Genomic DNA, 13,469 nt, shown 5'->3' on the forward strand with positions numbered 1-13,469 from the left:
ACTTAATTTTATTGATCATCACCCTCCCTTGGAAGGATGAAAAACAAATTTGACCATGGCAAGATTTGAACTCTTTAAATTAAACTAAATTAATAACAAATAGTATGTGTCTATTGTCTTCAATGGTAACCATTTTACACAGTGTATGCCAACACTGCCAGGCATGATGAAGGAGGATTTTGGTTGAAAAAGTTTGACAACCTTTGACCCAAAGGAATTATTGCATCTGCCAACATCTTCAACTCTTCATACTGGTGCAAGGATTAAATGCAAATTCATGAGCCAATGAAAGAGCCTTCTATATAGAAACTTGATCTGTTATTAATAACAACCACATCTCCCTCAAATTATCCTCAACAGTCTTAAGAACAATGTAGTCCTGGATATCCCATGTCTGAAAAAAAATGGTCAAGTTGGTAAGACTGGACTTCTTTAATTATAGGTCTGTCGATTCATCTGGGATGACCTAGAACTAAAAACAACAATGTTTCCTCACACCAACATTAACATTAGATATCACTAGAAGTTGGATACCAGGAAGAATTATAACAATTCTAAATTCCAACGAACACCAACCCAAACAGCACCATACTGAACTAATATCATCTTATATACACTCACAAATATATTTAAAAAACAATCTCATCCTTACCATCACCAACCCATGCATTCCAACATTCAGTTTACAATATGGCTCCAAGCCACAATATCCAACTATCAGATGCTTCACAAAACCTGATACAAAGAATATGTGATTCCTTCAGTAACACAGAAACCCTCTTTGAAACACCTCAGTGAAAACAGCAAAAAAAAAAAAAAGTTGCCAATGAGGTGGGTTCCACGTGGTCATTTGGCCATGCAGAAATAGTAACCAAATCACTCTTACAGCATTGAAAATGGAAAACCACATTAGCTAAGTTAGTCTGAGATACTCCTACAAAGGCAGTATGGTTACAGCTAAGATTCTTTTAATCATAAGTTTGTTTGCTCAGGGCTGACCTGTGGCTAAACAGAAACTATACAAAATTCTGGCAAGTGAACTTTCAGGTCAGCAAGTACAACAATAACAACAACAGTACATCCAGCATTGCAGTATTTATTCTGGCTCTTTGCTTTCCTAAATTCAAATTCCACCAAAGCCAACTTTGCCTTTCATTCTTCTGGGGTCAATAAATAATACATCAATTTAGAGTGGAAGACTGGCAGAAATGCTGCAGCATTGAATGGGATGTCTTGCAACATTTATTCTGGCTTTTTGCATTGGCATTTTGAGTTCAAATCCTCAAATAGATTACTTGGGTGGTAGACTTAATTTGTTGCCAAATCTAACACTACTTCCACATTCTTGAGGTATCTTTTATGAAATCCACACTGTTGCATGCATTTGAGTCCAGTCTCCACTTTGAGGATCCCTTCCCTCTCCTACCCACCAATCTGAGTGGCCTTCAGAAGTGTCATTAGCACATCTATTTCTCCTGACATATCTACACGACCATCCTCACCTTTATGCAAGAGTACATTTACTGATGCTATTACAGCTTTTTCCCTCTTCCAACACAATTCTGCAGGCACAGCTCTCCAAATACTCCAATTCTTTATCACATTATAGAAATCCAGTTCCATATTAGCAGATTAAAAAAAAGAAGCTTTCTGGCAGTATCCTATTCCTTCTTGCTAGCAAAATCAAAAGTCATCAAACAGAACTACCAACACCACCGCACACACACACCACTACAAAACAAAAATACTAACACTTACCAACAACATTCACAAAAAACATAGAAAAAACAAAATGATGTACAAAAACTTTTCGGACATTCCCAAGAATTGCATTTGACCAATGCAAAGAAACCAACACTTTATGTATGGACTATGCTGCCAGTCACACACTAGCCCTAATTTTCTCTACTACAGACCACAAAGAATATAGTATAGTGTATTCCCAGCATAACAGGCTGCACACAAATCACTTAGCTAATAAGAGAGCTTCTACCTGGTCACTCAACCTACTAGAAATAGCAGCCAAATCTCTCTCAAATCATATCCTACCATCTTAAACAAGGATGCCCTAGATAATGTGGATTGGGATTCCATGCACATAGAAAAAGGAAGATAACTACAGTTGGAATTATATTTAATTATAGGTGTGCTTGATTAGGGCTTCCCTAGAACTAAATAACAATAAAAATTCTTGAAATGTAAGGATACCTGGGTGTGCAAAAGTGATAAAAAAAGTACAACACAGTTCTTAGTAAACTATCCGTAGGTTCAGATATGCACCTCTTTAATGCACATTACATGCAAAAATAGCTGTAGCAGCAGCAACACTTTATTATTTTGGAAAATTGTGCTGGGAGAAGTGGTAAAAAAAAAGAAGTTATTGTGATATGACCAAGTCCAGTTAATCTGATTGACCTACAGCCAGGATCTACAGGATGGCTAAGGAGGGAACCACTACATAGCTGCTCAACCTGCTAGATTCAGTATTGAAATCACCATCATATCCAACTATCTTAAAATAAAAAATACAATGGATAGTGTGGTACCTATATATGTATGAACGTAGGATCAGGAATGTCCAAATAGCATTGTAGACGTCAGAGATAAGCAATGAATTGGGGCCTCTAAAACATGAATTAGTATTAGGCCACATAAACCGATGGGGCGATACCTCAAGATGGCACTGAATAGGATGGTGTGGTCAAGGCTGGAGCTCTTTTGATCACAGGTCTATTCAGTTAGTGCCTGCCTTGAGTTAAATGACAACAACAACAGCAACCTGAACGCCAGCATCACCACCACCAACAGACATCCAAGAGCAGACTGGAAAGTGGAGAAAATACAATATCATGTCTGGACTTCCACAGTGAATCTCCAATAATATGGTACTGCATATCAAGAGTGTGTAATGTGGCTCTCGACCATGTTTAAACAGTGGAATCTCTCTGCGGATCACAATCATTCAACCGACAACTACATCAGCCAACACACCCAACTTGCTAGAAACAACAGCTAAATCTTCCTTTAACCACATTCTACTCTCTTGAAAAAAAAGGTGACATTAGATAAAGTATCACAGGGTACCTACATCAACATCAACATTATCATTTCATGTCTTTTCTCATATTTGCATAGGCAAGACAAATATTCTTTAACACAGTGTTTTGCAAAAGATAAAAAATAAATATAAAAAATAAGACGAGATGGTCATGGCCCGAGCATCTTAGACCAGTAGTAGAGGAAACTTTTTAGTATCAGTAGCAAGTTCTAAATACAAAAGATCCTGTGGTACTGATGCATATGTGCTGAAAAAAATAATGAATTGTTAATTTAACAAATTCATAGAAAGGTAACTTTAAATTGTTGCTTTGGTTTTAAGTCTTAAACTATTTTGTAACTTGATAGGAAAAGGTTAGTCTTTTAAGGGTTTGATATCCTTTGGGTTTATATCATTTATGGAGAGTTAGTGGAATCAACCTCAACATTGCGCTGCTGTTTATTGTATCAATGTTGATGTCAAGAAAGAGAAAGTGAATACTGATAGAATTTGAACACACATCATGTGCTGGTCCTACAATAAAATACACTCAGTACACTCTATAAAGTGGTTGGTGTTAGGAGGGGAATTCAACAATAGAAACCAGGCCGAATATAGAACATACAAGTGAGATGTGGTCCTCTGACTTATCTAAGACAAAAACTACAAATAAGAACTAATGAACTGTCCGACCCACGCAGGAAAAGTGGATCCAATATGACTATGATGAAGATGAGATGATGACGACGGTGAAAATATAGGGTTGAAATTATATTACAGTAGGATCTTTTGTCTGATGCTACACAACACCTGCCGTTCACATAAGCCTTAGGGAATCTAACGAGGGGTGGGGAATGAGTCACTTGTGGTCATTTGACCTGCTAAATATAGAAGTTAAATCTCCTCTACATCACACTTTTTCATTTTAAACAAGACAAGGACACCTCAGTCAAGGATGCCCAGGGGATGAATAATCACAATTAACCTTTGATAAAAAAAAAAAATCAAACAGAAAGCAAGCAAACAAACAAACAAAAATATAGCAATCATCCACATGTGAGGATGACCTAGTAGCAAGTACCATGTTTTTGCTAATTGTTTTGTGAGCAAAGGCATTTGTTTGGATCCCCTGCCCTTGACTCAGTGAAATAATGAGGATGTAACAGCTGGAGGTGGTAAGGGCTGGAATTCATTTTCAACTGAATAGACTGGAATTAAGTGAAATGGAGTGGCTTGCTCAAGGACACAATGTACCACCCAGTCCAGGAAACAAACTTGTAACCTTGTGTGAGTCTTCTAAAATTCATGCACATTCTAACCACTGGGCATGCATCATCACCACGACGACGACCATGACCAGCAGTAGCAGCAGCACTACCACCACCACCACCAACAACAACAATAACAACAACAATTATTAACAAAAAATGTTAAAATAAATATTTAACAAAAAATGTCAGAATGTAAAAATGAAGAAAAAAAAAAGAAATCATTTGATTACCCCTTAACCACCAGAACATCTTGAAGGCCCAAACATTTGGTGAAAGATCTTAGGCAAGGTATTGTCATCAATATTGAGGATGTGCCAGCAAAGTAAGAAAGAAATAGGGGGTGGGTAAGTAGGGACATAAAAAGAAAGGAGGCTGGAACGAAGGATAAGAGAAATTCATATACATATACAAAAATGAAAAATAGTACCCCCCACCCAACCGATTATAACTTTTTAAATCAAGAAGTATAAAAATAAAAGAAAAAAAGACAAGTGCAGAAAAACCCCGGAAACGGACAAGACAGATCTCTTGTTAAGGGCTAGCAGAGATCCCGGATAAGTTTAGGGTAAGATCCAAGAAAGATCTAAGAGAAGTCAAGTTAGTAAAGGTCCAAGAATAAATCATGGAAAATCCAGGGAAGTTTAGGGTAATATCCGAGTTTGATTAAATAAAATATGATCCTAGTACTTCCGTGCAGTGTTTCAAACAATGGACAGTTTGTGTGAGTGTGTGCAGGGGACAGGTTTGTGTGTGTCTAACGTGAGGTGATGCATGTATATCTGGTGTGTGTGTGTGTGTAACGTGATGTGCTGGATGTATATCTGGTGTGTGAGTGTGTATGGGGTGTGCATGTGTGTGAGTGTGGTGTGTGAATGTGTGTTATGATTGGGTGGAAGAGAAACAAAGTATGAAGTAAAAATCTTAAATCAGTCTAACAAAAAGGTGGATAAACGGATGGAAAAATAGATAGATGGATGGACAGATGGAAGGATAGCCAGCAAGCTGGATGAATGGATGGAAGGATGAATAAATAAAAGGATGAAATGTTAGCTACCTGGATGGATAGGTGGATATATATATATATATATATGAAGAGAGAGAGAGAGAGAGAGATGGATAGCTAGAAAAATGGACAGCTAGATGAACAGGTATAAGGATAAAATAGTTCAACTGATAGATGAGTGGATAGACAGATAGAAGAATAGATATATAGATGGACAGATGGATAGATAGAGGGAAGGGTAGATAAATGAATGGATAGTTAGATGGTTAGACAAATAGAGAGATAGATGGATGGCTATCTAGCTAGTTAGACAGACAGACAGATAATGAAGAGGCAGGGTGTGCTTGTGGTGACTGAACATCTAAACCCACAGTATTAGTTTAGATCAGATGTGCATTTGTTTTGTCTGGTCTGTCTTGTTTGGTGGTTTTGTCTAGCCTGATTCTATCCAGTCTGGTCTAGTCAACAGGCTCTCATAAACATTTACTGTTCCTGTCAATGGTACCCTTGCCGCTATCACATACAGCAGACACACACACATACATAGATGAATACATGCATACATACATACATGTATATATACATATCTATTCACATAATGTATATATACTTCTTCCTTCTATTGATGCATAGATGGAAATTCAAGAAAAAACAGAAATAAAAATAAAACACATACATAACCTGATTCACCCCTTTCCACCACCCACCTGGACAAGTATGGAATACCCTCCATCACTTATTGATGACAATGTGTAATATGTAGTATAGTGTGTATATATATATGTGTGTGTATGGGTGTACCAATATGTGTGTTGGATTAAAGTGACTGTATACAATGTGTATATATTTCTGTGTTTGAGTGAATGAATGAGAGTATAGAGTGTGTGTGTGTGTGTGTGTGTGTGTGATTGTGTCAGAGTGTGTGTGTGTGTGTGTGTGATTGTGTCAGAGTGTGTGTGTGTGTGCCAGTGTATGTGTGTGTGTGTGATTGTGTCAGAGTGTGTGTGTGTGTGTGTGCATGAGTTTGTGAGGGTGTGTTAATGTGTTCGTGAGTAACCTTATATGATTGTGTGGAAGTAAATGCATTTGTGGAGAGAGAGAGAGAGAGAGAGAGAGAGAGAGAGAGAGAGAGAGAGAGAGAGAGAGAGAGAGAGAGAGAGAAGAGAGAGAGAGAGAGAGAAGAGAGAGAGAAAGAGAGAGAGAGAGAGAGAGAGAGAGAGAGAGAGAGTAAGAGATGAACATAGACACATCAGTAAACATATCATATTTATCAGAATGATAAAAGGATACACAACAAACAGAGATAAACAAATATAAATGAAAGCAAAGTAAAAAGCAAACTTCCACTCCCTGCCATAAAAAAAAAAGTTGCAGATTTTCTTTCAGTGTATTTGTTTATTTATTCATTCGTTTTTGATTGTTGCATAGAAAATCCATCAACATCATATATAACAGCCATCATCATCATCATCATCATCATCATTGCCAACATCCTCATTATCATCATCACCATCACCCTCATCATCATCCTCATCATCATCACTGTCACCATCATCATCCTCATCATCATCACTGTCACCATCATCATCATCATCATCATCACTGACACCATCATCATCATCATCATCATCACTGTCACCATCATCATCATCATCATCATCACTGTCACCATCACCATCATCATCATCATCACTGTCACCATCATCATCATCCTCATCAGCGTCTCCTCAGGTCACTATTTTCATGAGCTTTTTTTCTATTGACGTTCTTCATTAACCATTCACTCTTATCACTCACATTCCACCTACTGTCATTGTCTCTCTCTCTCTCTCTCTCTTACTCACTATGTGTGTGTGTGTGTGTGTGTGAGTGTCTCATGTCCATCCTCTCCCCTGCCCACTCTAACATTTGCACACCCAAATCCACCTCCACCCGACTCATCTCCCACCCTCCACCAAGTCCAATTTGGACAGTTGGCTTATATCAATCCAATCACAAGAGGACAAAATAAAATCAATTGTTCCTCTGGCACCTCCTCTCACACTCACCACCTCCAACAACAACAACAACAACATCACTCTCACCAATATCAGCATCATCAACAGCACTATCGTTGTCATCAACAACACCAGCTCATTTAAAGTGCTTGTGAAAATAGTTGTGGCCAGTTTTAGCTGGAGGGAGGGAGAGAGAGAGAGAGAGAGAGAGAGAGAGGAGAGAGAGAGAGAGAGAGAGAGAGAGAGAGAGAGAGAGAGAGAAACTGGGTAAAGTAGTGACTGACAGCAGGCAGGTGAATGAGTGGGTGGATGATTATTGTAGTAAGGTGGTGTGTGTGTGTGTGTGTGTGTGAAGAATAAACAGGGTGGCAAGCTGTTCCACAGAGCATCAATTAACACATGGCATAAACCACTGCTTCATTTTCAGTTTGAGAGCTGATAGATAGTCATGTGATTACATGTTTTAAAGACTCACATATATACATATACACAATGTTCCTATGGGGATCCCTTAATTGGGAAGCTCTACAGAAAACTTCTTCAAAAAACAGATTTAATTAAATCTTTGATAATTACAAGACCTCATGGGCTGCATATTGCGAGTCATTAGAGCATCATACAGAATACTTTGGGACATTCTAGCTCTCTGCATTCTGAGTTCAAGTTCTACTGAACTTGACTGCTTTTCATTCTTTTGAGGTTCAATAAATGAGGTAGTAGTCCTGCCCAAGAAGTCAATAAGGTACCAGTTCTCTCTTTCTGGAAGAAATCAGCTGTGGCTCATCTGAATTGGTGTAGGTCCCATCTAAGACACTTTAAGAAACAGTAGCAAGCCCATTTCTTTTATACTAGCTAAGTCTGGAGGAACAGACAATTTCCATGAACACTAACGACACCAAACTCACTAGTCTCACTGTCTTTCACGGCTGGAGAGCTTGATACCATTAATGTTCTATTTAAACGGTTGCAGGCCAAAATCTGCAGCAATTATGGGCCCAAAGAAAGGTAGGGTGAAGATTCATAGGGACTAATAGAAAAGGCTTATGTTAGCAAATGCCAAGTCAATACGAATGAAATTGTTGTTGCTGAACACTAGGTCAACCTCGATTAAGAAGATCTGAACTCAAAGGAATTCCGGCCCAGACTATCACCTTCTCTTTTGTTTTTCGTACACAATATATCTATAAACTACATTATTTAAACAGTTTTACATCTAAGAGAAGAGGAATTATGTACATATGATATTTGTCCTCATCTTGTTTGTTGTTAACACAATGTTTCAGCTGATATACCCTCCAGCCTTCATCAGGTGTCTTGGGGAAATTTCAAACCTGGGTTCTCATTCCTAAGGTATTTTTCAATGTTATTATTATTATTATTATTACTATTATTATTATTATTATTATTATTATTATTATTATTATTATTATTATTATTATTATTATTCAGATCACTGCCTGGATTCAAACTCGAAATCTTGGGGTTAGTAACCTGTGCTCTTAACCACTATGCCATATGTCCAACATTGAAAAATACATTAGGAATGAGAACCCAGGTTCGAAATTTCCCCAAGGCTGGAGGGTATATCAACCGAAATGTTGTGTTAACAACAAACAAGATGAGGACAAATATCCATCAAATGTAAATAATTATTTAATGTATCTTTGTATTTTTTTCAAAAATGATTTTAAGTGATTTGAAGGAGATAAAGTTCATATTTCTATCAGGTTCTGTAACTGTAGAGCAGGTCAAGGGTCTTTTTAAGTGTACAAGAACCTGTAGGAAAACACATGTACTGAAAAAACTAATGTCCCTTTAATTTTACAAATTGATGGGTGTCTAATCAATATTAAATTACTGGCTTAAACCTTTTTTCTTTCATATAGGGTTGTAAAGAAATTTGTCAATGGCAGTCTCAAATTTAAAGGTAGGTAAAATTTTACCTGCAGTCAAAGGGCTTCTAACACATCCTTCACTGTTAATACAAAGAGTATGTCAGAGCACCGAAGGGAGAAATATAATTTTGAGGAGAGGTTTTTTTTTTATTATTGATGCCAGGCTTTGTTTTAAATAAATATTTATTGTATTATATAACACAGGCTTTATTTTAATCAGCTATTTATCCATTACATAACACACAATCAATTATTTGAGATTTTTACTGAAGAAACATCTCTGCTTACTTTATGCCTGTTATGCATAAGATGATACACCTCATTTGCAGACTAGCATTTGGAACAACATTCATGATAATATCACTTATTTACTTCATTAATAAAATGTTAAATTTGGCTCTGTAAGGACATTCCGTTGTGTCCATTAACTTTCCCATATTTGTCTGCCCACTGGGGCTCTTTGATGTTACCCCCCTGCCTCATATACAAGTGTCTCTATGTTGTCTCTGTATGAGCATTCTAACACTGTTTCAGGTGGGGGCCGACTTAATGATATTTTTTATTTAGATGCACAGCTCTTCAGGTATGCCTATCGAAAGTTTTACAGAACCTATTCATATGAGGAAAGTATTTATCCAATAATCTAAAGAAAAACTTACCTCTTTTTAGGGAGAAAGTGGGTCTGAACCACAAAACTTTCTGGTGGCGCACTTTTTCTTTCTTAGAGGTGGTTAGGATCTAGCATGTAATTAATCCTATCCTAAAAGCTGCTGACAACTAGAACCTCATTGTAGTAGGGGGTAGTGACATCAAAACTGTTTACTTGAAGACCAGCTGGAGATTTTTCTGCTGACTCCTTTTACTAGGTTCCTGAACACTATGGCTGGATGACAGAAAGCTGTGCTAATGTCTGTCAGCCTCTCATTCAGTTTCCTAAAGAGCCTATAGGCACTGGATTCCAAGTTCAATGTCATATGAAGAAAGTTAACTGTCTTCAGGCTGGTTTCTATTGTGACCTTGGGTTCAAGAGTATTCATGGAATGGGAGGTCCTTCCTAAGTCTATTGCAAGTGTGATCGTTCACTCTTCTTGATATCGTCAAAGCATTGTACCTGTGGAGAGCAAAGCTAGCAGGGAACTAAGTAAGCTCAGGACAAAAAAAAAATTTTTTTTTAAATCATACACTTCAGCCTCATGAAATGCCCCCATTGCTAAATCAAATGAGCCTTCTAGCCAAGAGCATTTGGTTCAAGCCACTCCCTTGCTGAAGAGTAGAGTCTTTCTGGCATGCATGATAATGCTTTCATCTTCATCTCTAATCTCAGTATAGATACTACCAAATCCAGTGCCCTATACAATAACACCCTTGATGCAGACAGGTAACAATCCACAATATCAAATTAGGTAAACCTTGATCCACCCCTGCTGCTGTTGGTTTTAAACCATGTGATGATCTTGCTGGTGTTACACCAGAGAGTGAGGCCTAATTGTTGATTTTTCTGATCAGCTACTTGCTTATGAGGCCATTCTCAGACTTTGCAAGGTTGATCAGATGACATTTGGGGTTAGAAGCAAAGTTTGGTTTATGGTCTTTGATCATTACAAGGGTCTCTTTCTTTGCTATCAATCTGGGTATAAGAGGAACTGGCCGCAGTATGTAAGAAAGAAAATTGAACTAATATGGACATGTGGATGAGGAACATTTAGAAAGATAAGAACAGAAATGGTGAAGGCTAGTCTTAGGATGCTAAATCTCATGAAGGAACTTAAAAAGTACTGCAATAAATGTGATGCAGTGCTGGAGAAGACCTGTCAAATCCAGGCAAATTGGACATGAAATAATTATGATGACACATGCAGATTATACCCATCAATGTACATGGTAGTCAACAAAGGAAATACTAGTAAAAGTAATGATTAAAGAAAATAATCACCAAAATTCAATTCCTTCAGTGGGAAGAAATTGACAAAAAAAAAAAAGACTAGCCCATGTAAAAACTTTAAAATTTAATTATGTAAAAAAAAAACAAATTTCAGTTTAATAAATATTTACATAGATATATACTGCATTTAATAAGTTACATGTCATGATATGTAATCGCCTCATTAGAACACATATTACCAAATAGAAATTAATGGAAGTGTATGCTTCATTCATAACTAAATGAATGCCACACCTATCATCAACAAACCTTTTAAATACTGCGTAATGGATAGAAAGGTGTTTTTCTTTCTCTTTTTATAGAGACATTAATTTTTATTCTCTCCTAAAACACATTATCTTTCATAAGTGCAAACAATAGCTGCTTCATTAAATATTTATATTTTTAAAGGGAAATCTAATCAGTGAGTCTGTGAGCCACTGCAACACAGAAAGACAAGAGATTGTTCTAAAATTCAATGTTGAATGCTTCAATTATGCAGCTCAATGGTTCCCAATTAACAATTCATACATTTTCTTTCTTTATGTTTTTGTTTGTAGTGCATGTTGCATTGTGGCTCTTATGCTTTCTCATGGTTTATTACATAACATATTCACAAACAATTTACATTTTATTGACTATTTCAAAAACGTTAAAGAATTTTCTTTGTGACAGAATTATTATTATTATACTGTAACCCATTTGGGGTATCAAAACAAAATATTTCCTCGAATCAAGAAGATTGTCCCAAATCTTAGATGGATGAATGTCAGAGGCTTTTTGTGTATGGTTTTTTAAAAAAATATCTTATTCAAAGGAGGAAGGGTAGCGTCCATGATATTTTAAAGTGATCCTGAGTCTGGTGTGGAAGGAAGATGTCTGAATGATTGCAACGGAGTGGGCTCCATTAAAATCAACCAAGTGCCAGAGTTAAAGTGGGAAACTGGTAAATTCTACCACTTGTATGAGTCATAGAGATTATCTTGAGGCCTCTTTCATATTGCAGCAGTTAGAACTCAGTCTGGACATCAGTGAAACTGAGTTCTAGAAGTGCTGGGAGTTTCACCAACATCATCATCATCATCATCATCATCATCATTTAGCGTCCGCTTTCCATGCTAGCATGGGTTGGACGGTTCAATTGGGGTCTGTGAAGCCGGAAGGCCGCATCAGGCCCAGTAACAATAAAACTTTCCACACACCCTACCCCAACAAACCAAACTACATCTCTTCCTTCCCTCTCATTTTCTCTTCATGCACCAGACTTACATCTTGTCCTGTCCTACACTACTCTTGGCCCTTATGCTTCTTTGGCAATGCCCTGCCACTTGTATATGCTGTCCATACCTTGGGGGTATGCTCTGGCACTTGCCATCACCTATCTCTCTCTTCCTTTATTCTACCATTCCCAATTATATTCTGATCCCCGATTCCTTGTGAGTATGTCTTTGCACTTCACCACCACCTCCCACTTGCTCTCTTTTGCACTCTTGCTGTCTCCCACTCTCTCTTTCTCTTGCTCCAGTGTGGGCGAGAGAGAGAGAGAGAGAGAGAGAGAGAGAGAGAATCTGTATGACAAACAACAACCTAATGACACCGTTACGCAGAAAGAGTGTGGGCAGGTGACATTTTATTCAATCCAGCTATACAGTTTCATTCTCTGCAAACAAAGCTAACTTGGTGCCTTGTCCAAAAACAATTTTACATTGGTAGGAGGCCACAGATTTGTATGGAAGTGGCTAAATTGATCTTAGTGTATCACTGGTGCTAATGTTAATGACAATGGAGGGATCTTCAGAGTCTACATCAACTGTAACAATTTTCAGGTATGGCTGTATGGTAGAGCAGCTTGGATCCTACCTTGATCCAAACCATGTGAGTGAAATTGGGAAGATAGATACTGCATGGAAGCCCATTGGAAAGTAGATTCTGTCATTCAATTTAATGCCACCACTGGTCCATTATGCGCCAATAGTGAATTGATTCTTTTACAGGTATTAGAGCATGATTTCAAACTGAGTTGTAGTTCCTTCTTCTTCTTCTTCTTACTAGGCTTGGATGTCTTGCCATGTGTGGAAAGGCCCTCTTCTGTCTAACTCATATCCCAAACAAGTTATGAGCAATTTCCTTTCACCTTGAATCTAGTGGTGGGTGGAAGTGGAGATTCTTCATTATCCATTTGGGCATTCACTATCCACTGGGCGGGTTCAATGTATCGTAGGCAAATCAAACAAAAGGAGCCCATCCCTCTTCAAGTTACACTCCCACTCACTGTAGCAAAAGTTGAGTTCACTTCTATAAACTAATGGAAAATTCCTTAATTTCTATGCAACTTCCACTGCTTT

The 13,469-nt window shown here is 37.6% G+C and overlaps 1 protein-coding gene across 1 annotated transcript in view; it reads right to left on the reverse strand.

Moving 5' to 3' along the window:
* The window catches only part of LOC115211957 (protein FAM149B1), a 101,345-nt gene that overhangs the window by 34,543 nt on the left and 53,333 nt on the right, over window positions 1-13,469 (reverse strand). The window contains exon 2 of the mRNA XM_029780721.2: window positions 4,539-4,680. Within this exon, the coding sequence (XP_029636581.1) occupies window positions 4,539-4,666 (128 nt within the window). The 5' untranslated portion in view covers window positions 4,667-4,680. The remainder of the gene's footprint in view (window positions 1-4,538; window positions 4,681-13,469) is intronic.

This window comes from Octopus sinensis, linkage group LG5 (genome assembly GCF_006345805.1).
Source record: "Octopus sinensis linkage group LG5, ASM634580v1, whole genome shotgun sequence".
Lineage (NCBI taxonomy): Eukaryota > Metazoa > Mollusca > Cephalopoda > Octopoda > Octopodidae > Octopus > Octopus sinensis.